This window comes from Sphaerodactylus townsendi, linkage group LG04 (genome assembly GCF_021028975.2).
Source record: "Sphaerodactylus townsendi isolate TG3544 linkage group LG04, MPM_Stown_v2.3, whole genome shotgun sequence".
In the NCBI taxonomy this organism is placed as follows: domain Eukaryota; kingdom Metazoa; phylum Chordata; class Lepidosauria; order Squamata; family Sphaerodactylidae; genus Sphaerodactylus; species Sphaerodactylus townsendi.
Genome location: NC_059428.1, coordinates 12,666,136 through 12,692,815, shown reverse-complemented (window position 1 = coordinate 12,692,815; position 26,680 = coordinate 12,666,136). Strand labels below are relative to the sequence as shown.

Here is a 26,680-nt window from a genome sequence, read left to right as displayed (position 1 = left end):
CAGTAGAGGCCTTACCAGGCACCAGGCAGTGACAGCAGGCAAGCCCTTACCGATCATCGCCTGGGGAGGTGGGGCTGGGCAGCCTATTTAGGCCCGAGCCCAGCCTCCCCGCCTCCCCATTTGTCGGAGCGTGCGCGTTCGTCGTGGATCGACCCCTCCCCCGCAGTGTGCGCTATAATTTTTCATCGGCAGGCGTGCTGAGAAAAATTTAGGTGTCTGGGGGACAGCACTGTTGGCTGCCCAGTACACATACCACAAGATCAGACCCCCATGCTGCGCCTTACGCTTTTGTTTACCTTGAACCGATTTTGTTAATAAATGTTTTATTACCACACAGAAATGTTGGTCGTCGTAAAAGTTCTTTCAATAGCAGGAGAGTATTAGCTGCTTCCCTCAGGCAGCAAGAACTTCCTGACAGTCAGGGCTGTTCGACCGTGGAACACCTTGCAGTGTGGTGGAGTCTCCTTCTTTGGAGGTTTTCAAAGAGAGGCTGGAGGGCCATCTGTCAGGAGTGCTTTGATCGTGTGTTCCTGCATTGCACGGGGTTGGACTTGATGGCCCTTGGGGGTCTCTTCCAACTCCATGATTCTATGATTGTAAAAGACATTTGACTGAGAAAGTATAATTGCTCCACTGTCAATCCTCTTCAATGAAAGTGTGGGGATTTAAACGCAAGACTCCCGGTTCCTAGTCTAACACGGCACCTGTCCCTTTAGAATGGTTGAGTTCTTCCCTACCCTGTTTCCCCTAATATAAGACATCCCCGAAAAATAAGACATAGTAGAGGTTTTGCTGAAGTGCGAAATATAAGGCATCCCCCGAAAGTAAGACATAGCAAAGTTTTTGTTTGGAAGCATGCCCGACGAACAGAACACAGAAAAATAAGACATCTCCTGAAAATAAGACATAGCGCATCTTTGGGAGCAAAAATTAATATAAGAAACTGTCTTATATTCGGGGAAACACGGTAGTAAACGCTGGAGAAGACTCTACCTCCTGCACTCATTTCTTTTTCAGTAGTCTGCTAGACACTGTTTTGAAAGCCAACATGTTTGTTCTTTACATTAAAGTCAAGCTAGGAAAAAAACACCATTGTTCTACCGTCTGTTGTCGACCATTCAAAATAAACCTCCCCATGTGAAGTGGCAGGTACTGGAATAACAAAGGGACTTCACTATTCCCAGTCATGCATTTCCACACGTCCACAATAGATTCAAGCAAGCTGCAGTTGCCTCTTCCTTGTTCCAGAAAAGTAGATATCGAGAGACGCTGGAGAGGGAGCAGAGCGCTGAAAAATGTGAACCGATGCAACCCTACTTCAGTAAGGTTTCCACCCAAGCTAAGAATAGGGACAAAATGAGAACAGTGATTTAGCGAGGAAAGGCTGCAGAAAATAGGGACAGTCCCAAGTCAATAGGGAGCGTTGGAATGTATAGACTCCATCTGGCGTAGGAGGTTAAGAGCTTGTGTATCTAATCTGGAGGAACCGGGTTTGATTCCCAGCTCTGCCACCTGAGCTGTGGAGGCTTATCTGGGGAATTCAGATTAGCCTATACACTCCCACACACGCCAGCTGGGTGACCTTGGGCTAGTCACAGCTTCTCGAAGCTCTCTCAGCCCCACCTACCGCACAGGGTGTTTGTTGTGGGGGGGGAAGGGCAAGGAGATTGTCAGCCCCTTTGAGTCTCCTGCAGGAGAGAAAGGGGAGATATAAATCCAAACTCTTCCTCCTCCTCCTCCTCCTCCTCCTCCTCCTCCTCCTCCTCCTCCTCCTCCTCCTCCTCCTCCTTCTTCTTCTTCTTCTTCTTCTTCTTCAGGCTGTGAATTTTTTTTAAAGGAAGATTTGGATTGCCAGTATATGGGAGCAGAGGCGTAGCAAGGGGGAAAGCGCCCGGTGCGCTGGTGCGTCCTCCCCCACACCCCCAGTGCGTCACGCACCCCCCCCCCTGTCCCCTTGGAGCTATGCTTCTGTATGGGAGACGTTATTTAGAAGTACCTCCTCAAAATAGATGCTTATTACTTAATAAATGAGTAGTAGGAGTAGTGGTGGTGGTGGTGGTGATCATAGGATGGTGGTATAGTCATAGTAATATAGTAATAGTGTGTAGCCATCTTAGTGTTCTCGTGTCGAACTTTTTGTATTTTGTTAGTCACCTTGAATGTGGGCTATAGAAAGGCAGGTTAGAAATACTTTAAAATAAATAAATAACGTTGCACGGTCACACCTCTCAGCCTTAACCCTACCTCGCTTGGTTGTTGTGAAAAGAGAAGAGCCATTATGTCCAGTGGTGGGATTCAGCAGGTTGCACCACTTCAGCAGAACTGGCTGATGCTTGTATACAGCCAGTTGTTAAATTATTTGAATCCCACCACTGATTATGTCCTCTTGATCTCCTGCAAGGAACTACTAGTCAGAATGAATGGATAGATTGTTGGGTTGGGGGTGGGGATTACTATAGTGACTCATATACTAATATGGAACCCCTGCCCCCTGCCCCAATTGAAAGCAGTGGCATAGTGATTAAGAGCAAGTGCATTCTAATCTGGAGGAACCGGGTTTGGTTCCCCAGTCTGCCGCTTGAGTTGTGGAGGCTTATCTGGGGAATGCAGATTAGCCTGTGCACTCCCACACACGCCAGCTGGGTGACCTTGGGCTAGTCACAGTCTACTGCCCAGGTGGAGGAGTGGGGAATCAAACCCGGATCGCCAGATTGGAGTCCACCTGCTCTTTACCACTCCACCACAGTGGCTCTCCGTAGCACCTTAGAAAACAAGTACTGTTTCCAATCTAACCTCTCTCTTTTTTTCACATTTATGCCTTTGCTCCAAAATGAAATGCTTTTTCATTGGGTCTGGAAAGAATCTGATGATAATAACACAAGCTGTGCGTGTGTGAAGGCAATGACCTGTCCTGGCATTGTTTTTGACCTTGGTTATCTGAACCAACTAATTTCCCCAGATCTTCAGGTGACCTGTAAACTGATCTCCTTAGTATAGAAGGTTGCTGATCCAGGCACCACTAACGCCCTTGAGATGCAAGATCTCAGTAGGTTTGCAAGTTCCGTTCGGACAAAACCCCTTTGGGGCCACAATATTCAACCGAAGTGTGTGTGTGTGTGTGTGTGTGTGTGTGTGTGTGTGTGTGTGTGTGTGTGTGTGTGTGTGTATGTGTGTGTGTGTGTGTGTGTGTGTGTGTGTGTGTGTGTGTGTGTGTGTGTGTGTGTGTGTGTGTGTGTGTGTGTGTGTGTAATCTATAGTTAAAACTGCAAACCCATGCTGCTTTTGGAGAAAACATTTGTACTAAAGAAACACATGCAGGCTCTTTCATACAAAACAATTTAGCTTTTCCATTACGTTGTACTGTTTTTTACCTCCTGTGGAGGAAAATAGTTATATCTCAACTGGTCCTAAACCGGTAATGAACAACCTTAGAAGCGAAAGAGGGGAAAAGCAATTTAAAATGTTGTGTTGTATGGATTGGGTTTTTTTTAAAAAAAAAAAACCTTTCGGTTAGTCATTAGAAAAATTATTGCTTTGGTGTTTGCTCTGCTGGTTGGTGGGCGATACTGTTTAACCAGAGCTTAATTTTCCAGCATGGGGGGGGGGGGGAGCTTTTATCACTCCGCTGTTCCCCGGGTGTGCCGCTTTACAATATGGCAGGAATGTATGCATGGAAGAATATTAAAAAAATAAAAATATGATCCACTAAGCATACCATTTGCCCACTAATAGCAGGCAGACTCTTGGCAGTGTCTCAACACAATGGCAGAGAGATGAGGATGGAGAGCAGATAGAAGCGTAGAGTTGAAAGGTTCCTCCAAAGGTCATCTAGTCCAGCCTCCTGCACAACACAGAAAATTATCAGCTACCTTTTCCTCACTCCCCCAAGGGCCCTTTGCTGTATGCCCAGAAGAAGGGGGAAACCCCTCCAGGATCCCTGACCAATTGGCATTACCCTGGGCAAGTAAGGCATCAGCTGATGCACTTCTGGGCAAAGTCCCGGAAATGACGTCGCCGTATCGAACGCCGCTCTAGGAATTTCACAAACCTCTATGGTCTTTGCCATAAAGAATTAGGAAATTCCTAAAGTGTTGTTCAAGGTGGTTATGTCTTTTATCCATGCCCCACCCGTAAAGGTTTCTGCGGGAATAGGCATGTGCCTGTCAGTCGCATGACCTGCACATACTATTTAGGAAAGAAGCCACCCAAGCTTCCCTTGTTGGGTTGCCAACAAGGCTGGGAAATTCCTGGATATTTGGGTGGGGGTGGAACCTAGGGAGGGCAGAGGCCACAGTGGGGGTACAATATCATACAGGCAGAGGTGGGATCCAGCAGGTTCTCACAGGTTCCCGAGAGTAGGTTACTAATTATTTGTGTGTGCCAAGAGGGGGTTACTAACTGGTGATTTTGCCACGTGATTTTTGCCTTAGTTACGCCCCCTCCTCTCAGCAGTAGCACGCAGAACTTGAAGCAGTCTAGCAGGAGGTGCACCGGCGTGCGTGGCAGCCTGCGCCTGCGTGCATTTGTTTCCCGCCCAAGGACCGGCGCAGCGGCTGCGTCCTTGCCACAGCCCCGCCCCAGGAATGTCCCGCCCCCAGAATGCCCGGCCACGCCCCCATCATGCCCCGCCCAGCCCCATTGGTGCTATGCCACAGTTTGAATCCCACCACCATGGGAACCTGTTACTAAAATTTTTTGATCCCACCACTGCGATACAGGCCACCCCACAGTGTAGCAAAGCTCTTGAAGGAAACTCCTCTCTGTAATCTGGGGATCAGCTGTAATTCTGGAAAACCTCCAGGCCCTGCTTGGAAAGTTGGCAACCCATTCCGCCCTGCTTGGATCCAGCTCCTTTAGAGGCCCGATCCAGACCCGCAGCAGCATCAGTTGGCTGAATGAACTGCTCAGCTTCAGGTGGCAGGGACGGGAGTGGCATTCTTGCAGTGTTCCCTTCCCTTGTTTCTTTCTTTCGCTGATACCCTGCTTTTCTTCCCAGTTGGGGACTTGAAGCAGCTGACATCCTGCTCCCGTCCTCCATTTTAACCTCACAACCACCCTGTGAGGTAGGTTGGGCTGAACCTAAAGTGACCCAGAGAACGTCCATGGCATGAGTGGGGATTCGAACTCGGTTCTTCCAGATCCTAGTTTGACATTCGTAACCACTACGTCACACTGACCCTCATGAAAAAGTAGTGTTATTTTTTTGGGAGGAGCTATCAGTATCAGGCCCCTTCCCCACATGCAGAATAATGCACTTTCAATCCACTTTCACAATTTTTGCAAGTGAATTTTGCTCTTCCACACAGTAAAAGCCCGCTTCAAAGTGCATTGAAAGTGGGTTGAAAGTGTATTATTCTGCAAGTGCGGAAGGGGGCATGCATGGCCTCACAGCTGGAAGCGGAAGATTCTTGAATTCTTCCACTTCTGTTCATCAGCATAAAATGGCCGAGAAGCAGTGTGGTGTAGCGGTTAAGACCGGTGGACTCTAATCTGGTGAGTCAGGTTTGTTTCCCTGCTCCTCCACATGAAGCCTTCTGCGTGATCTTGGGTCACCGTTCCCTCAGAACTCTCTCAGCCCCACCTATCTCACAAGGTGCCTGTTGCGGGAAGGCAAAGGTGAAAGTAAGCCACTTCGAGCCTCCTTGAAAGGTAAAGTAAACCAGGGTATAAAAACCAACTCTTCTTCTTCATCTTCTGGTTTGGAGGGTGAACTCTATGGCATTATACCTTGCTGAGAACCCTTCCCTCTTTATACCAGATGCTCCCCAGGTGCCACCCTCAAAATCTCCTAGGAATTTGCCAGCCCAAAGTTGACAGTCATAAGAACATAAGAACTAGCCTGCTGGATCAGACCAGAGTCCATCTAGTCCAGCACTCTGCTACTCGCAGTGGCCCACCAGGTGCCTTTGGGAGCTCACGTGCAGGATGTGAAAGCAAGGGCCTTCTGCTGCTGCTGCTGCTGCTCCTGAGCACCTGGTCTGCTAAGGCATTTGCAATCTGAGATCAAGGAGGATCAAGATTGGTAGCCATAGATCGACTTCTCCTCCATAAATCTGTCCAAGCCCTTTCTAAAGCTATTCAGGTTAGTGGCCATCACCCCCTCCTGTGGCAGCATATTCCAAACACCAATCACACGTTGCGTGAAGAAGTGTTTCCTTTTATTAGTCCTAATTCTTCCCCCCCCCCCAGCATTTTCAATGGATGCCCCCCTGGTTCCTGAGTGTATATTGTGAGAAAGAGAGAAAAATGTCTCTCTGTCCACATTTTCTACCCCATGCATAATTTTATAGACTTCAATCATATCCCCCCTCAGACATCTCCTCTCCAAACTAAAGAGCCCCAAACGCTGCAGCCTCTCCTCATAGGGAAGGTGCTCCAATCCTTCAGTCTGAGGACATCATGCTCCCATTTCAAATTCAGATCACACACGCTTGGGTATTTTTTTAAAAAAAAAGGCTTGGAAGCTCATTTTCATCTCATTTGGCCCTAAAGCCTGCAACCTTATGTGTACTTACTTGCAGATAAGCCTAATTGGGGACTACCTCTGAGAATGAATTGGATCGGGCTGCACATCTGACATTTCTGGAGTTTTAAATGCAATAATATGCATTTTTTAAAAAAATAAGATTCCAGCAGCTGAAGGCCTGAGCTTCCCACGCACAAACACCTGCGGCGAATCTTATTACTATTTTTTGTTGTTTTCAGAACATCCAGTGAGTTATACTTTAGGCTTCAGAGATATCTTTACAGTAATTACTGCAGAAGCAAAAGCTATAGAACTCCCGTTCGGGCATCTTGTAGAAACACACAGATTCTATCCACGGTACAGGAGGGGTAGGAAAAAAATTTTTCACAAATTATCAATCTCTTAAATCACTTGCATGTGAAAGGGATCTGGGGGTCTTAATCGACCATAAAACGATAATGAGTCAGCAGTGTGAAGGGGCGGTCAAGAAAGCCAGTGCAATGTCAGGCTGTATCCAGTGGTGGGATCCCAAAATTTTAGCAACAGGTTCCCATGGTGGTGGGATTCAAACAGTGGCGTAGCACCAATGGGCCTGGGCGGGGCATGGTGGGGGCGGGGGCGGGCATTCCGGGGGCGAGGCATTTCTCTGATACTGTAAAAAACTCTTACTGTTAAAAAAAAGTTCCTAATTTCCAGCTGGTATCTTTCTGTCCATAATTTAAACTCATTATAGCACGTCCTATCGTCTACTGCCAACAGAAACAACTACTTCTCCTCTAATTGACTGCCTGTCAAATACTTAATACTTTCAAAAACTTAATTTTGTTTCTAGAAATCAAAAGAAGGATACTTTCCTTAAACAAGGAACTTGACCATATTTCTCAAACATGTTTTTAAAACAGCCCAGCAGGGAGAATTATCTCCCGTTTTCTACCTTCGCTAACCAGCCACATAGGAAACAACAGGACTTTATGATTTTTGGACCTAATGGAATTTCTAATGGAAAAGCAGACCCAATTAGTAACCCCCTCTCGGCACACACAAATAATTAGTAACCCACTCTCGGGAACTGGTGAGAACCTGCTGGATCCCACCTCTGGCTGTATCGATAGGAGCATAGCGTCAAAATCGAAGGATGTAATTGTACCTCTCTGTTCTGCATTGGTTAGACTTCACCTGGAATATTGTGTAAAGTTCTGGCCACTGCAATTCAAGAATGATATTGACAAGCTGGAACAGGTCCAGAGGAGGGCAACCAAAATGGTCAAAGGTCTGGAATCCATGCCCTACGAGGAGAGTCTTAGGGAGCTGGTTATGTTTAGTTTGGTGAAGAGAAGGTTAAGATGTTGTTACCGCCGGGAAAATAGGAAAAATATTTTCCTGAGCCTATCGCTGAACTACACTGGCTAAGGACCAGAGCAAAGAGACCAGTGTTGTCCAAAAGCCTCCACAAGGCCTGGAAAGGACGTGTATATGTGATTGTGCCAAGGTTTTACATGGCTTCCCTCTTGCTTTTGTCCCTTTTAGGATTTAAATGTAAGCCCCTCAGTGTTGAATTTATTGTCTGTCCCATGTTTAGGCTTATATGTTAGCTAGGTTTCCCCGTTGATTTAAGGTTTGTTAATGCTAGGTTAGGATATTTCGCTTATGCTCTTTTATTGTAAGTTCATTAAAATTAGGAAATGTTTTTTTTGATATTTGTATCTGTTAGTAAAAAGCAACAGCTTGTAGCAGCTGATATTAAGAGCCAAGGAAGCTAGTCTTGGAATTCAGTTTGGGCCAACACCTGGTAAATCTCTTTAGCGAAAACAAAGACCCTTTTGGAATTACAAATTGAATCTGATGACAGCACCCCAGATATCCCAGACGTTGAAGGACGTGCCAAGATCACCATTGGACCATTTGAACTTTCTTTTGTTGTGGGACTGAGGTGCGGGAGCCTCAAGACATAGCTCAAGGAAGCAGCCCATCTGATAACCAGATATCTGGGTGCGTTAACAGCCTCACCCAATTTTATGAATGGACACTCTCCGCTCTCCGTTTCAGCACTATCGTAAAGTCTCGCAGGAAGACGCCTGACAGCGAGATCTCATGGGCCCATTCACAAAGTTGTAATTGTCCCTTTTCTTTTATGTGTTGATGTTTTCTTTATTGTTGCAAGGTAAGGGACCTGCCCCCTTACCTGCCCCCCTTGCCCCTTTTGATGTGTATGTATAAAAGTTCTTGCACTTGGCTACGAGAGCACGATTCCCCTGCCTGAGCTGTAGCCACCACTTCCAAATAATATACTTTGCTTTTGAAGAACACCGGCTTCTTGCACCTCACTACGTTGCCTGAGTTGAAATCACTTAATGTTACCCAAGCAGCAGTGGTAACAATGTGACATGATAGCCATGTTTAGATATTTGAAGGGATGTCATGTTGGGGAGGGAGCAAGCTTTCTTTCTGCTGCTCCAGAGACTAGGACCAGGAGTCATGGGTTCAAGGTGCAGGAAAAGAGATTCCACCTAACATCAAGGAAAACTTCCTGACAGTAAGGGCTGTTCGACAGTGGAAGGCATTAGCTCGGAGTGTGGTGGAGTCGCCTTCTTTGGAGGTTCTTAAAGAGAGGCTGGATGGTCATCTGTCAGGAGTGCTTTGATTGTGTGTTCCTGCGTGGCAGAGGGTTGGACTTGATGGTCCTTGGGGTCTCCTCCAACTCTACGATTCTTTTTGGTGCATGCATGTTCAGGAAGCAGCTGTGTCAGAGTTCCCACTTTCTATGATGAAGATCTGTGCACGGCATCTCCAGTTAAAGAGCGTCTTAGGAAGCAGGTGATGAGAAAGACCTCGTTCTGCGGTGACCAATCTGAGCAGAGGATACTGAGCTAGATGGGCCCGATGGTGTGAATCAATATTACCTAGATTAATGAGTTTCCTTGTTATTGGATTTGTGGGTTTAGTCAGGAAACGGACTGTGGCTCAGTGGTAGAATATCGGCTTGGCGTTCGGAAGACCACAAGTTCAATCCCGGGCCTCTCCAGTCAAAAGGATCAGGTGTTTCCACTTAGAATATGAAATACTTGCTTGAAAGATTATTGTTCTATGTTTGTAGTTGAGAGGCAGTGCAAGGTAGTGGTTTGAGTAAACTAGAACGAAGGAGATGCTGGCTGAATGCTGTTTGCCATGAAATTTACTGGGTGATTGTCAGCCAAGCAGTGCTGTTGTATGAATTTAATGGTAGAGGGGATAACAGGGTTTTCCTTTTGTCTTTTCATTTTTACTAATGAAGGGAGTTGGACTTGATGGTTCCTGGGGTCTCTTCCAACTCTAGAATTCTAAATGTTGGGCTGTGTTTCGCAAGCCATTCGGATATCATCCATCTGTGAAATTCTGTGCACAAGACTCCTGAACAGAAATATCAGATCTCAGTAAAGTGATTGAACCGTCCATTCCAAAGCACAGATGTGCTTCTCCGCTGAAGTTCACCCGGGAGCTCATGCTGGCTGACAGCAAGGCCTGCCGTTGATCTGACACTGTGGCTCTCAGAGACTCGGCTTCTTGATCTCACTCCACGCTCTGCACACTGGAGTCTAAATATAGACGTTGACTGCCACGTGCATAGAATTTCTCCATTAGTTATTCAAGAGGAAACTGCACTGAAAAGGGTTTTTTTTTTAAAAAAAAAAAAGGATCTTTAGCCAGAATAGCTGATGATAAGACATCACTGGTGGGGGACAAAGAAACCAACTTTGAGTTTCTTCAGATGTTACAAAGGGAAGCCGTTTGGAAATGAGACGCAAACTTTCCGCAGACGCATGAAATGTGTCTCTTAAATTCACTGCAGCTCAAAAGGCATACGTGATTTTCTTCTTTGCACCTGCTTAAAAAAGCGAGGAGGAGTCAGCAGTGTGACATGGCAGCCAAGAAAACCAATGCAATTCTGGGGTGCATCAATAAGAGTGTAAAGTCTAGATCGAGGGAAGTAATTGTACCACTGTACACTGCATTGGTCAGACCTCAGCTAAAGTACTGAGTTCAGTTCTGGGTACTGCAATTTAAGAAGGCTATTGACAAACTGGAATGAGTCCAGAGGAGGGCAACCAAAATGGTCAAAGGTCTGGAATCCATGCCCTTCGAGGAGAGACTTAGGGAGCTGGGGATGTTTGGTTTGGTGAAGAGAAGGTTAAGAGGTGACATGATAGTCATGTTTAGATATCTGAAAGGATGTCATGTTGGTGAGGGAGCAAACTCGTTTGCTGCTGCTCCAGAGACTAGGACCAGGTGAAGGAAAAGAGATTCCACCTAAACATCAAGGAAAACTTCCTGACAGTCAGGGCTGTTTGACAGTGGAATGCACTACCTTGGAGTGTGGTGGTGTCTCCTTCTTTGGAGGTTCTTAAAGGGAGACTGGATGGCCATCTGTCAGGAGTGCTTTGATTGTGTCTTCCTGCATTGTAGAGGGTTGGACTTGATGGCCCTTCTGGTCTCTTCCAACTCTATGATTCTATTATTCTAGGAGCCAGAGTAGCCCAGACTTGTTTGGAAGCTAAGAAGGGCCACCTGGGATTGATAACTCAATGGGGGACCATCAAGGAAGACTTGGGTTGCTATGCAGGGGCAGGCAATGGCAAACTACCTCTGCTCATTTTTGGCCTTCAAAACCCCTTTGCAGAGTTGCCATGAGTCAGTTTTGAGTTGACAGCACAGGATTCTGGAGAATAACCCAAACAATTTTTGGTAGACCTAGATCCTGTTGAGTTGGGGGGGTCAACCATATGCAAACCTGTTGGTCAGAACAGTGAGTGAGTCCAACCTCTGAGCTTTTATAGAAGTCAGGGAGTATCATGTGATTCACTCTGGCCAATTGCTGCTAAGAGCCTATCTCAATGATCTGGCTGGGCTGGATGGCATCATAACCCCCTATAGCACAGGTGTCAAACTCGCGACCCTCCAGATGTTATGGACTACAGTTTCTATCATCCCCTGCCAGCATGATGCTGGCAGGGGATGATGGGAACTGTAGCCCATAACATCTGGAGGGCCGCAAGTTTGACACCTGTGCCCTATAGGGTTGCTAACCACCAGTTGGTGGCTGGAGATCTCCCACTATTATAACTGATCCCCAGGTGACAGAGATCAGGTCCTCTGGAAAAAATGGCCACTCTGGAAGGTGGACTCTATGGTGTTATAACCATTGAAGAGAAGAAGAGTTTGATTTTATATCCCACCTTTCTCTCCTTTCCCTTCCTCTCCACAACAGACACCTTGTGAGGTAGGTGGGGCTGAGAGAGGTCTGAGAGAACTGTGACTAGCCCAAGGTCACCCAGCAGGAATGCAGGAGTGCGGAAACACATCTGGTTCACCAGATAAGCCTCCGCCACTCAGGTGGAGGAGTGGGGAATCAAACCCGGTTCTCCAGATTAGAATCTACCTGCTCTTAACCACACACCACACAGATTGAATACAGCAGTGGCGTAGGAGGTTAAGAGCTCGTGTATCTAATCTGGAGGAACTGGGTTTGATTCTCCACTCTGCCACCTGAACTGTGGAGGCTTATCTGGGGAATTCAGATTAGCCTGTACACTCCCACACATGCCAGCTGGTTGACCTTGGGCTAGTCACAGCTTCTTGGAGCTCTCCCCGCCCCACCTACCTCACAGGGTAATTGTTGTGAGGGGGAAAGGGCAAGGAGATTGTAAGCCCCTTTGAGTCTCCTACAGGAGAGAAAGGGGGGATATAAATCCAAACTCTTCTTCTTCTTCTTTTTATTGCTTCTTACACTACTGCTGCGGTCTTATTGATTATTAGTAGTGATTTTTCCCTATTGTATTCATTCATCATTCTTAGCCACCGCCCTTCTCCTAAACCAGAATGGTTGGAAACAGTTAAACTCCTCTCCCTCCTTCTGCCATACCATATCCCTGGTTCTAATCAAAGCCTCCATAAAAAAAGAAAAATGCACTGAAGAGCTGTTCATGGATCTTTGGTTATCTCACTTGTGTGACCTTTAGGCATATAATAAGATAAACAAAACTGTCAACAGGCATGAAATGAGCAATGAAGAAACCGTTGCTAAACGTACTCCTGTGTCAGAGAGACGGTTGCTATCAGATCCCGGATTTCAAATTGTCCAACCCAGAAGATTTGCAAAGGGATAAAAATGGCTCGTGTTCCGCAACCACGTAGCTTAGGACAGTGCCAGATTTTAAGCCATCGCGGAAGCCAAACCTTGCCAGTTCTGGACTAAGGAATAAAAATAAGTCGTCCTCATTATGCAACAGCGTCATGTTCGGGCAGCGCACCCAAAAGGACAGTAAATATTAATTCTGGGACCAGAACTGATGCCCAACGGGACAAAATGAGATCCATGCAGGAGGAGAATCTCATAAACCACAATACAGCAATAACGGTTCGATTCAATAATAGGTGCTGACCACGGAAAGAAGTTGAAATGAAGTGGAAACAGAGTTAGCGGATTTGTGGCTTAGCAGGGTTGTCCCCAGGCAAATGAGCTGTTTGATTCAGGTTTGTTGTGCAAAATCTTTTTTTTTTTTAAACAATGCTCTTTCTGAGCAAACTGAAACCAGAATCCTGAACACTGGCTGGATCGCGCCTTTTCTCATTTAAGGAGGGTTACTAAGTGGCATATATACCTATCTGACAAATAGAGCTTTGACTCTCAAAAGCTTATTTCCCCAAAAATCTTGTTGGTCTGTAGAATCACAGAGTTGGAAGAGACCCCAAGGGCCATCCAGTCCAACCCCCTGCCATGCAGGAACACACAATCAAGGCACTCCTGACAGATGACCATTCAGTCTCTGTTTAAAAACCTCCAAAGAAGGAGACTCCACCACACTCTGCTGGAAACTAATCCTGGCAACTTCCTGTGTTTGTATGATGGGTCACCAGATCTAAATTGGGAGATCCCTGGAGATTTGGGGGTGGATCAAGCGGAGGGACCTCAAAAGCATATAATGCCATAGAGTCCACCCTCTAACCACCTGTTTTCTCCAGGGAAATTGATCTTGGTCGTCTAAAATCAATTGTAACAACAGGATATCTCCAGATCTCACCTGAAAGTTGAAACCCCCATAAATGTTTTGTCTGTGTGTTTATATAGCTCCTCACTTGCTGATAGTTGTCCACACTGAGGAGGCAGCTCCCCAGCCCAGGCTTTATATAGAACCAGAAGCATTGTGATTGGCTCCTTGAGTCATGAGCTGTAACTCAGTCAGGTGATCCCGGACACGGGGAGAAACTGCAGCCCAGGCGCTGGTATGGTTATTCACCGGCTGTCAGGAAGAAGAAAACCTTGTTTACATCTTGTGATGGGTATATTGGTGATTTTTGAAGGGGCCGAAAAATATAGAAATGGCAAGACATGGAATTAATTTAGATATTTTTCTAGCATGTGTGTCAAAGAGGGGGCTTTAAAATGCAGCACAGACAGAAATTCCAGAATCACGAAAAGAATGGAACAGGAGATATAATCGCATTTGTGGGGATTTTTTAATTGCATGCTTATTCTATGGCAGGGGTCTGCAACCTGCGGCTCTCCAGATGTTCATGGACTACAAATCCCATAAGCCCCTCGTTCTATGGCAGGGGCTGATGGGAATTGCAGTCCATGAACGTCTGGAGAGCTGCAGGTTGCAGACCCCTGTTCTATGGACAATTCACCCCAAACCTTGTTTTCATATTGGGTGCTGTGTGGTTTCCGGGCCGTATGGCCGTGTTCTAGTAGCATTCTCTCCTGACGTTTCGCCTGCATCTGTGGCTGGCATCTTCAGAGGATCTGATGTTGGGAAAGCAAATGGAGCATATATACCTGTTGGAGTGTCCAGGGTGGGTGAAGAAACATTGTCTGTGAGTAACAAAGAAGACAGCCAGGTCAATAGGTGAGGGCATCTGAATAGAAGTATGAGTAACAATGAAGTCTATAGCATGGGAGTAACAATGAAGATAGCAAGGTCAATAGGTGGCAGCATCTGAATATTCAGGACCCGGATTCTGGGCACGCAGCCCTAGTTTTATTATGTTCACCTCCTCCTGTGTTACCTCAATCTTAATGTGTTTTGTCGTCGCTTTTATGACCAGTGGATGATTGAAAAGCTCTTCTGTTCTGTTCATTTTTCTTAGAGTACGCTCGATTTGAGGCCAAAATCCATGACCTGCGTGAACAGATGATGAACCACAGCATGAGTTCCGGGTCGGGCTCCCTGCGGACCAATCAGAAGCGTTCCCTCTATGTCAGGTAGGCGCACAAACACGGAAGCGTTTCATGGCCGAGGAACGGGGCTCAGAATGAAATTGAGGTCCAACCCACATCGTTCGGGAGGGAAACGGCCCTCGATGAAAGCGTCCTACATTTTTTGACCTCGAGAAACGTTGGCCCATTTCCTCCCCTTCCGAAAGTGTTGATGCTTTTCTCTGAGTTAAGTGGCTCTTCTCCCAAATTAAGTGTTTCTTCCCCCAGCATGAGAGCCACTTAAGATCGAAGAAGGCTCATTAGCTTGGAAGAACAGCCTGAAGTCTAAGGAAGGGATTCTGCTCTTTGATAGGAGGAAAGGAACAAGGAACACCCACGAAAGAAGGAGTTTTGTAGGGACCAATAAATAAACTGGTTGTGCCGTTGTTCCGATTAGTCGTGTTTGTGCTTCCTGCGTTCATTGTGGCTCAGAGGACTGAAGGAAGCGTTGGATTTTGAAATCTTATCGGTCAGTAACATGCGACTGGACTCATATGTAGTTTTAGAGACACAAGGAGAGCCTTCGCTATTTTTTTTCCAGCGGGAAATCTACCTTAGGAGCATGGCTCAGGGAAATTGGAGGGTTAACACTTTCCCCAAGTACTGCTTTCTGCGAAGAAGTACATCAGTCCAGAGGCGTATCTAGGAAAAATGTAGCCTTAAAGATGCTTTATACTGAATCCTTACATAGCTTAGCTAGAAATAAATATCGAGACCCGTGGCTAAGAACTCCCAATGGATAATACTGATTTATCAATTGTGGTAACTATGTTGGATTGTGGGTCTGTAAGAGTATTGGAAGCTATTGTCGAAGGCTTTCATGGCCGGATTCAACTGGTTCTGGAGGGTTTTCCGGGCTGTGTGGCCATGGTCTGGTGGATTTTGTTCCTAACGTTTCGCCTGCATCTGTGGCTGGCATCTTCAGAGGTGTATCACAGAGAAAAGATTAGCAGGGCCTGGCTCCCAGTACTTAAAAAATGGACTGATAACCCCACCCGCAATACAAATCACTCAACCACACCTTTGCATAGCAAGTTCCACCCAAACAGTTAATGATTGGTTCCCCACCCTGGGACATGGACAATATACCACACTAAACTTTCCCTTCTCACTTAGACACAGTGAGAAACAGACATTTCTCTGTGATACACCAGGCGAAACCCTCCAGAACCAGTATTGGAAGCAATGGCTAACTTTTTGTGCTCTGTCATTAGCAAACAGTCATAACTGTATTGGAGATCGTACTTGTCATACTGGTGTCGCCGTTGTTGCTGTTATCTTGCTGTTGTTGTTTTAATTATGCCATTTTGCCATGTTGTTGTTTTAATTATCACCACTATCTTTAAGAGTGCAATGTCAACGTTAGCCCAAATAAACTCAAAAATGCACACGTTGCACTCTGGCTGTGTCCAATCTTATATATTGATCTTACATATAATTAAACAACTTAACACTTCTATTTGTATTTACATTTCCTTATTTCTCTGACAAAGTTCTTAAAGATACAGCATAAGTCTTCCAACTCTTATAACTAAACATAACTAATCACTGAGCAGCAGTGGCGTAGGAGGTTAAGAGCTTGTGTATCTAATCTGGAGGAACCGGGTTTGATTCCCCGCTCTGCCACCTGAGCTGTGGAGGCTTATCTGGGGAATTCAGATTAGCCTGTGCACTCCCACACACGCCAGCTGGGTGACCTTGGGCTAGTCACAGCTTCTCGGAGCTCTCTCAGCCCCACCTACCTCACAGGGTGTTTGTTGTGAGGGGGGAAGGGCAAGGAGATTGTCAGCCCCTTTGAGTCTCCTGCAGGAGAGAAAGGGAGGATATAAATCCAAACTCTTCTTCTTCTTCTTCTACTTAGTCCATTCAATTCTTTGTTCAGAAACAAAGCTTCAGTTCCATATAGTCCATATTCCAATTCTGTAGGTTCTACATAAAAACGTCTCGCGCGTATAAAACCTTTTTTCGTGCGTCTTCCTCAGTATGCCAGTATGTTCAATCAACTTCCAACAGTTCTTTGAGGCTTCTAATGGGTATATTGGCTTTCTTTAAGAGTTGAATGGACTAAGTGATTATTTATGTTTAGTTATAAGAGTTGGAAGACTTATGCTGTATCTTTAAGAAGTTTGTCAGAGAAATCAGGAAATGTAAATACAAATAGAAGTGTTAAGTTGTTTAATTATATGTAAGATCACTATATAAGGTTGGACACAGCCAGAGTGCAACGTGTGTATTTTTGAGTTGTTTTAATTATGCCATGTTTTAATTATGCCATTAAAGGTTTATATATATATGTGATTGGGAGGAAGGCAATTGGCCATGCTGGGAGGGGCTGATGGGAATTGTAGTCCATGAACATCTGGAGAGCTGCAGGTTGCAGACCCCTGGTCTACTCAGACTGGCAAAAGCTGTCCAGGATCTCAGACAAAGGTCTTTCACATCCCCTGATGATAGATCCTCTAACTGGAGATACCAGGGATTGAACCTGGCACCTTCAGCATACAAAGCAGATGCTCTGGCACTGAGCCACAGCCCGTCCCTAGGGCAGCTCCGCGTGTTCTGTTTCCACTCTGGTCATGCTGTGTGTTTTTCCTCTGTTGTTTTTAAAAAGGATTGCAGATAGTGCAATTCTTGAATACCCCATTTTGGGGGAAATAACACGGGGCAGACTCGCGTTAGGGTCAGGAACCTAACCCGACCCTAAGCAGGTGTGAAGTTCCCGCCCGCAATGAGTTTTTTCCCGTTGTTCTCCCGGGCTTATTGGCCCGTGCGGAAAGGACCTAAGGGAGGCAGCTTGGAGTCACTTAGAAGTGACATCACATCCTTCTCTTCCTAGCACAGTGATGGCGAACCTATGGCACGGGTGCCAGAGGTGGCACTCGAAGCCCTCTCTGTGGGCACACACAAACAAAGTTTGTCATGTGGGGGGCGTAAAATCACCCACCCCACCCCCCACAAACACACATCTAGGCTGGCCTGGGCCACTGAGCATGACATGCGCGCACCGTGGTGAGCAGGGAGGTCTCGGCTGGCGGGCCTGGTGCCTGTGCTCCGGATGGCTTCTGCCCGACCGGGGGGGGGGGGGCATAGAGGCGGCAGAGATGCTAGGGAGGCACAGAGCAATGCACGCAGGACTTGCTGGAGGCTAGAGCAGGCTGGCCCCTGCTCGAGTGGGTGGGGCGGAGGAAGAAGGAGCAAACCGGTTGTTTTTTTCTAAACTAAAACCTCAGCATTCAGGTTAAATTGCCAGGTTGGCACTTTGCGATAAATAACTGGGGTTTGGGTTGCAATTTGGGCGCTCGGTCTTAAAAAGGTTCGCCATCACTGTCCTAGCACCACCCCTGAAATTGCCCACTCTTTGAAGAGGCAGTGTTGGGAACTCTAAATAGGAGTAATCCCTGTGCGTGCATCTCTCCTAAAAGCCACGGAAAAGTTCCCGGGCATTTGCAAGTTCCTCCCTTAGCAGAGGAGGATCGAGTATCCTCTGAGCCTCGTGTGGATTGTCCTCAGAAGGTGCACAGCCCCTCGGCCCCGTAAGCTTCTCTGCTTCATGACGGGCGCAAAGAGAGCTGCGCCAGATCCCTTTTTGAAAACAGCAAATCCCTCCTTCGCTAAGTGCCTCCATTTCCCCAGCTCTGCCAATCCTGCTGGGCCTACAGTCGGAACATCTTGATGATTGTGATTGGGAGGAAGGCAATTTGTCAAACCCCCGTCTGTGATGATTGCTCGCGGTGGAACTAATTCAGACGACGACCTTACATCGATTCAATTAAACCGGGGCTCTTAACAATGTGTCAGCATGACGAAGGGCGGGAAATGCAGGCACCCCATCAGGAGGAAAGCTTAATGAAGCCATTTCTAATGGACAGGAAGGGTCAGAAGAAGAAACAGGAGCCATTCTGGGGGTATGTTGGTGGCTCAGCGCCTTGATCACTGAGCGATACCCTCCAAAGGTCAATACAGAAGGACTTAGATGGATGGGCAGGGACATAGAAAAGTGCCAGGCTTTGGGTCCAATTGACTCAGTATTGTCTGTTCTGACTGGCAGCAGCTCTCCAGAGTCACCAGCTGAAAAAAATCTTAACCCACAGGTCCTATCGTAGAGGGGCTATAGCCATACGTTGCTGAATATTGTGCCATCAGTGCGCTATAGCAGACCCTAGCAGCAGGATTGTCTTGCCCACAGAGTCACAAATTATTGCTATAGTGTACCAATATAGCTCCTATCGTAGAAAGGCTATAGCCATACATCGCCGAATATTGTGCCATCAGTGTGCTATAGCAGACCTTAGCAGCTGGATTGTCTTGCCCACACAGGTAAAACCAGTCACAAATTATTGCTATAGCATACCAATATAGCTCCTATCGTAGAGAGGCTATAGCCATACATTGCTGAATATTGTGCCATCAGTGCACTATAGCAGACCTTAGCAGCTGCATTGTCTTGCCCACACAGGAAAGACCAATCATAAATGTTTGCTATAGCATGCCAATATAGCTCCTATCTTAGAGAGGCTATAGCCATACGTTGCTGAATATTGTGCCATCACTGCGCTATAGCAGACCTTAGCAGCTGCACTGTCTTGCCCACACAGGAAAGACCAATCATAAATTTTGGCTATAGCATGCCAATATAGCTCCTATCTTAGAGGGGCTATAGCCATACATTGCTGAATACTGTGCCATCAGTGCACTATAGCAGACCTTAGCAGCTGCATTGTCTTGCCCACACAAGAAAGACCAATCATAAATGTTTGCTATAGTGTGCCAATATAGCTCCTATCATAGAGAGGCTATAGCCATACATTGCTGAATATTGTGTCATCAGTGTGCTATAGCAGACCTTAGCAGCTGCATTGTCTTGCCTACACAGGAAAGACCAGTTGTAAATTTTTGCTATAGCGTACCAATATAGCTTCTATCTTAGAGGGGCTATAGCCATACATTGCTGAATATTGTGCCATCAAGTGCGCTATAGCAGACCTTAGCAGCTGGATTGTCTTACCCACACAGGAAAGACCAGTCGTAAATTATTGCTATAGTGTACCAATTGTGCAGTATCCAACGGTGTAGTTCAACTGGAAATGCCACAGATTGAATCTGCATATGTCCTTCTACTGACTGAAACTCCGCCCTTTTTCAAAAGGAGTAGGTATGAATAAGCTGCCTGCTCTATGGTGGGAGTGTCCATGAATGATTGCTTGTGGCCTGTGGTGTGGGTTTTCACTAGCTCCTGGCTCTTGGCACCCTGGGGAGGGATTGTGGCTCAGCAGCAGAGTATCTGTTTGGCACACAGAAGATTCTGGGTTCAATCCCCAGCATTTCCAGTTCAGAAAGGACCAGACAATAGATGATGTGAAGGACTTCGGCCTGAGATCCTGGAGAGAAGAAAAAGCGTTTGGATTTATACTCTGCTTTTCTTAACTGTAAAGAGTCTCGAAGCAGCTTACAAACTCCTGCCTTTTCCCACAACAGACACCTTGTGAGGCAGGGGAGGCTGAGGGAGTTCAGAGGGAACTGTGACTAGCCCAAGGTCACCCAGCAGGCTTCATGTGGAGGAGCAGGGAAATAAATCTGGTTCAACGGATGAGCCTGCCGCTCATGTGGAGGAGTGGGGAAGTGAATCCCGTTCTCCAGATTAGAAGCCACCGCTCTTAACCACTGCACCACGCTGCCTCTCAGAAGCACTACAAGTCTAAGTAGACCATACTGACTTTGAAGTGACGGATGGTCTGATCCTCGATAAGCCCTTTCACTACTCATGTGTTTATGCCCTCTGAAGTCCAATTATTGTCTTTCCTTCCTAGTCAAGGGCAGGAAGACGATACAGGGGGCGGAAGCTGGCAATTTGAGAACTGTTCTTTTCATTTAAATCTCCAAATTAAGTTGTCCTCTCTCACGTCTAATGGGAAAGAAGCTTATTTAGCATTTATAGGGTATTATTAATGCCTGTGGTAACTCAGCCTTGATCTCACCTTGGCTGATTCTACCTGGCGGCATCAGCACGGAGCAAGGAACAGGAGGGAACAGTGCCCTCAAACCTCTGGTGCCGCACCGTTGGCAGCGGCTCCCCCCCCCCCACCAAACCTGGTCCTCCCCTTAACCTCTTTACGTTGAGAACGTGCTTCAGAGCCCCTCTTTCTCCCCAATTTCCCTTTCGCTGCTGAGCTGTATAGTATTGCTACTGTGTAGCTTTAGCCCTCTGAAGGGAATGGAAGTCCTCTGTGCAAGAGCTAGATCATGACGTAGTGGCTAAGAGCAAGTGCACTCTTATCTGGAGGAACCGGGTTTGATTCCCAGCTCTGCCGCTTGAGCTGTGGAGGCTTATCTGGGGAATTCAGATTAGCTTGTGCACTCCCACACACGCCAGCTGGGTGACCTTGGGCTAGTCATAGCTTCTCGGAGCTCTCTCAGCCCCACCTACCTCACAGGGTGTTTGTTGTGAGGGGGGAAGGGCAAGGAGATTGTAAGCCCCATTGAGTCTCCTACGGGAGAGAAAGGGGGGATATAAATCCAAACTCCTCCTCCTCCTCCTCCTCCTCCTCTTCTTCTTCTTCTTCTTCTTCTTCTTCTTCTTCGGCTTTCACGGTCAGATTCAACTGGTTTTGGTGGGTTTTCCGAGCTGTGTGGCCGTGGTCTGGTAGATCCTGTTCCTAACGTTTCGCCTGCATATGTGGTCCGCCGCTCTTAACCACTAAGCCACTCTGGTATAATGGTCAAAAACCCCTTCCCGGCTTTCTTTATTCAGTGAGAGATGTGGATTCGTGGGGCTTCCTAGTAAACCCAAGTGTTTTGTGTGGCTTTGAACCAGTGCCTGGTGCTTGTATAAACAGGGTAATACTGCCTGGCATGGGTATAATGCTTCCAGGGGCTCAAATCATTCCCTTATTTTAATCCTTGCAACAACCTCGTCAGGTAAGATGCTGTTGTCATTTGCATGTGGCCTCAAACCATCTTGCAGTTTTCAGAATTCAGATAGAGAACTTCTTCATCTGTGCCTCTCAGCCTCTTCACCCCATGACTGCAAACGCAGCTCTTGGGTCTATGACAGTGGTGGCGAACCTTTGGCACTCCAGATGTTATGGACTACAATTCCCATCAGCCCCTGCCAGCATGGCCAATTGACCATGCTGGCAGAGGCTGATGGGAATTGTAGTCCATAACATCTGGAGTGCCAAAGGTTCGCCACCACAGGTCTATGATATCCTTCTCAGACTCTGAAACCAGGATCACTTGCTTGGTTGCGCAAAAGACTTTCCTCCTTGGTGCTTGGTAGGTTTGCCTTTGAAATGTACCATTGAAATGTTCTATTACAAATACTGGTCGAGTCCCCACTACCGTCTTAGCCAGGTTTCAGAACACAAACTAACCAGGTTTGAGGGACGACCTCCCCATTGCTTGCGTGGCAGATTCCGTTTCTGACGCTCGTTCTCCCCGTTAATCCGCGTTCCGGCAGGACCTGTTTACAAGTGGCACAGACCCCATTAACACGGTTCAGAGCTGATCCGAGGGGAGGGATGAGGGTTGAAACCCTGACTCGTTTCCCGCCCTGGAGTGTGACGCGGAATTCGGGCAACCAACCAGCGCTGCGATGTGCGTGCAGCCTTTCCTTGGTTTCATTTCCACTTTTGCGATCGACCAGCAGAAGGGGACGCAAACGTTAAACAGCCAAACGTGTAACTTTAAATCATTAACGGTTTACACAGGTGACGATTAACTGTTTGCACAGTTAAACGTTAAACTTTTACATGTTGGTTTTTTTGATCACGCCCCTACAATGTACGTTTCCGCAGTGGGAAAAGGTCCCACCCCATCGAGGCACGCCAGCCAATCAGGGGAGACCGGCAAAGCAACCTCGCTTGGTAATGGGGATTGCTAAGAGTTCTGCAACCGGGTGTGTCTGCTGTGTGCTCGCTGCGGTGGGGAGGGAGAAACTCCGATGAAGAGGACATGGTTCCACAACGAACAGGTTTGGATCTGCGTGCAAATTTCAAGTGGGGATTCGACCACTGTGGACTGCCAAAAAGACAAGTAGGTGAGTTCTAGATCCAGTCTAGCCTGAAATATCCCTAGAAGAAGAAGGCTTGGTTTTTATTTCACCCTCCTTTCTGTCCTGTAAGGAGTCTCAAAGACGGCTTCCCTTCCCCACAACAGGAACCTTGTGAGGTAGGTGGGGCTGAGAGAGTTCTGAAAGAACGGTGACTGGACTAAGGTCACCCAGCAGGCGCCGTATGGAGGAGCAGGGAAACAAACCCGACTCACCAGATTAGAGTCCACCACTTACGCGGAGGAGTGAGAAATCAACCCCCCTACTCTAGATTAGAGTCCGCTGCTGTTAACCACTACGTCAGGCCGGCTCCCTAGCTAAAATGACTAAACTGAAGCGATCGTACTTTGGCCAGACTATGGCAATACAAGAGTCATTGGAAAAGACAATAATGCTAGGAAAAGCCGAATGCAGCCAGGCAAGAGGAAGACCCAGCTGGAGATGGATTGACTCCGTCAAGGAAGCAACGGGCCCTCAGTTTGCCGGTCCTGAGCAAGGCCGTTAAGGATAAAACATTTTGGAGAACATTGGTTCACAGGGTTGCTGTAAGTCAGGAGTGACTTGATGTTGACAGAGAGAAATTTTTCTCTCTTTCTCACAATGCTAGAACCAGGGGGCATCCATTGAACATGCTGGGGGGAAGAATTAGGACTCATAAAAGGAAACACTTCTTCACGCAATGTGTGGTTGGTGTTTGGAATATGCTGCCACAGGAGGTGGTGACGGCCACTAACCTGGATAGCTTTAAAAGGGGCTTGGACAGGTTTATGGAGGAGAAGTCGATTTATGGCTACCAATCTTGATCCTCCTTGATCTCAGATTGCAAAGGCCTTAGCAGACCAGGTGCTCAGGAGCAGCAACAGCAGAAGGCCATTGCTTTCACATCCTGCATGTGAGCTCCCAAAGGCACCTGGTGGGCCACTGCGAGTAGCAGAGAGCTGGACTAGATGGACTCTGGTCTGATCCAGCTGGCTTGTTCTTATGTTCTTATGATGGCAGTTCACGCACACACACACACACGTACGCACGCACACACATCTACACACACCCTGCAGTCATCAGGTGCCAGAAACTTTCTACTGATTCTGTTTCCCAGAACAGTAAATTTTCTGCACGGTGCTGGTACTGTTGGCTGCAGGAGCTCTTCGCAAGCTTCCCAAAATAGCCTCAATAATGCCAGGGCTTCTGCTAGCAGCTGGTGGAAACATCGGGTCAGAAAGCAGCTGTACAGTTTGAGACTCTGCAGATGCAGAGAAGGGCGGCAGAGGGGTTCACGATTCATGGGGGATTGGAACAGACGGCTGCACATTAGACTACGCTGCTGTTATCAACCCAGCAAGCTACCGCTGGGCATCTCCTGAAATGATCCGAACTGGGCTTGGGGCATAACGCCGCTTTTAAGAATCAGGCATTAGTTCTCTCTGAATCAGGCAGTGGCGTAGGAGGTTAAGAGCTCATGCATCTAATCTGGAGGAACCGGGTTTGATTCCCCGCTCTGCCGCCTGAGCTGTGGAGGCTTATCTGGGGAATTCAGATTAGCCTGGGCACTCCCACACACGCCAGCTGGGTGACCTTGGGCTAGTCACAGCTTCTCGGAGCTCTCTCAGCCCCACCTACCTCACAGGGTGTTTGTTGTGAGGGGGGAAGGGCAAGGAGATTGTAAGCCCCTTTGAGTCTCCTGCAGGAGAGAAAGGGGGGACATAAATCCAAACTCTTTTTCTTCTTCTTCTTCTTAAAGGTGAGGTTAAAAGTGGGGTGAAAAAAGTACTCTTTTTCTTCCCTTCCTCGTCTTCAAAAGCTGCCCAAAATAAAACGACCTTTCAGTGCCCCCTAAAACCTTCTAAAGACGCCCTTCCCTTCCTGAAGAAGCCCATTCTATAAGGTGGAAACCACTATAAAGAAGCAATAAGCTTTAATAGATACTAGGTGGACCTCATTAAGCCTACAAACAGATGGAAGACGGTGACCGTGTGTACGAACAAATAACATCAAGAAAGAATTTTGCGTTTTACAGGGAAACTAGGAACGTGACAACGGCATGAAACCGACGGCTGGTTGGTTTGATTCACTCAAGGGGAAAGCCACATCCAAACAAATCTGCAGAGATGTGAAATCCGATCACATCCCAAGAGGCCGAAGCTCGGGAGCCTCCTTAAACGTGACCTCCCCCGGGTGCAGACATTTCTTCTTTTTCTGCTCCTCGGGAGCAGAGCTTTTTACCTAGGACAAAAATATAGAAATCATTTCAGCTGTCTCGGAGGGTTTTTGTCTTCTCGGACGGTTTGGTTACCGGTGAGATGGTTTTACGTCAACTCAAAAAAGGCCCTTTCTTGTAAGTGCATTAAAAAAAACACACATTAGGCCAAGCAAAACATGAGGCAGACGAGGGGTGGCGGGGACATCCTATCAGCTATTAAGATCCTCCAGAGAGGCTTGTTTGATCTGTGCTTTGCAAACCGCACGTATCTGCAGTCCCTTCAGGAAACTGGGAAGGGAGCGTGCGCAGTCTCAAGAACGGTATTGTGAGCACAACTGGCAAGGAGCCACGGCCCAGGTTGGCCTCCTAAGGAAAGCGAACCGTCAACGAGCAAGATTCGAGTCCGATAGACGGAGAGAGTTAGGAATTATACCCCACTTTTCTCAACCACAAGGTGCCAGCGTGGCGTCGTGGTGAAGAGCAGGCGGATTCTAATCTGGAGAACCGGGCTTGATTCCCCACTCCTCCACCTGCGTGGCAGAGGCTTAACTGGTGAGCCGGATGTGTTTCTGCACTGCTACATTCTTGCTGGGTGACCTTGGGCTAGTCACAGTTCTTTGGAACTCTCCTTCTCATGCCCCTCCCTGCCTCTGGCCAAAGGGAGAGGAAAGGGGAGCTTGCTAATCACTGCCAGACCTGCTTGAGTCTCCCTTTGTGATGCAGCAGTGGCGTAGGAGGTTAGGAGCTCATATATCTAATCTGGAGGAACCGGGTTTGATTCCCAGCTCTGCCGCCTGAGCTGTGGAGGCTTATCTGAGGAATGCAGATCAGCCTGTACACTCCCACACACACCAGCTGGGTGACCTTGGGCTAGTCACAGCTCTTCTGAGCTCTCAGCCCCACCTACCTCACAGGGTGTTTGTTGTGAGGGGGGAAGGGCACGGAGATTGTCAGCCCTCTTTGAGTCTGCCTCCTGCAGGAGAGAAAGGGGGGACATAAATCCAAACTCCTTCTTTCTTCTTCTTACAGGTCCTCCTCCTCCTCCTTTTTTTCTTCTTCTTCTTCTTCTTCTTCTTCTTCTTCTTCTTCTTCTTCTTCCTCTTCCTCTTCTTCTTCTTCTTCTCTTCTTCTTCTTCTTCCTCTTCTTCTTCTTCTTCTTCCTCTTCTTCTTCTTCTTCCTCCTCTTCTTCTTCTTCTTCTTCTTCTTCTTCTTCTTCTTCTTCTTCTTCTTCTTCTTCTTCTTCTTCTTCGTCTACTATCGTCTTTCCCTCCCCACAGCAGACGCCTTGTGAGATAGGTGGGGCTGAGAGCGTTCGGAGGGAACTGTGACTAGCCCAAGGTCACCAGCAGGCTCCACGAGAATTGGGGATCAAACCCATTTCTCCAGATTAGAGTCCGCCTCTCTTTGCCACTACCCCAGGCTGCATAAATAAATTGCAGAGCAATCTTAAGCAGATTTCTAGCCTTCTAAGTCCATTGGGGTCAGTGGATTTAGAAGAGTGTAACTCTTCTTCGGGCAACACTATGGCCCTCTCCGCACATGCAGAATAATGCACTTTCAATCCACTTTCACGACTGCTTGCAAGTGGATTTTGCTATTCTGAACAGTAAAATCCAGCTGCAAAGTGCATTGAAAGTGGGTTGAAAGTGCATTATTCTGCATGTGCGGAAGGGGCCTGTGTGTTCTCTAACAAAGTAGGAAAGCCTCTGAAATAGAGTTCATTACTCCATATAAACATA

At 47.2% G+C, this 26,680-nt stretch overlaps 1 protein-coding gene across 4 annotated transcripts in view; it reads left to right on the top strand.

The window, feature by feature from the left end:
- The window catches only part of LOC125430912 (disks large homolog 2), a 149,891-nt gene that overhangs the window by 31,274 nt on the left and 91,937 nt on the right, over positions 1-26,680 (top strand). For all 4 annotated transcript variants that reach the window (XM_048493273.1, XM_048493272.1, XM_048493271.1 and 1 more), the window contains exon 2: positions 14,588-14,702. In XM_048493273.1, the coding sequence (XP_048349230.1) occupies positions 14,632-14,702 (71 nt within the window). In that variant the 5' untranslated portion in view covers positions 14,588-14,631. The remainder of the gene's footprint in view (positions 1-14,587; positions 14,703-26,680) is intronic.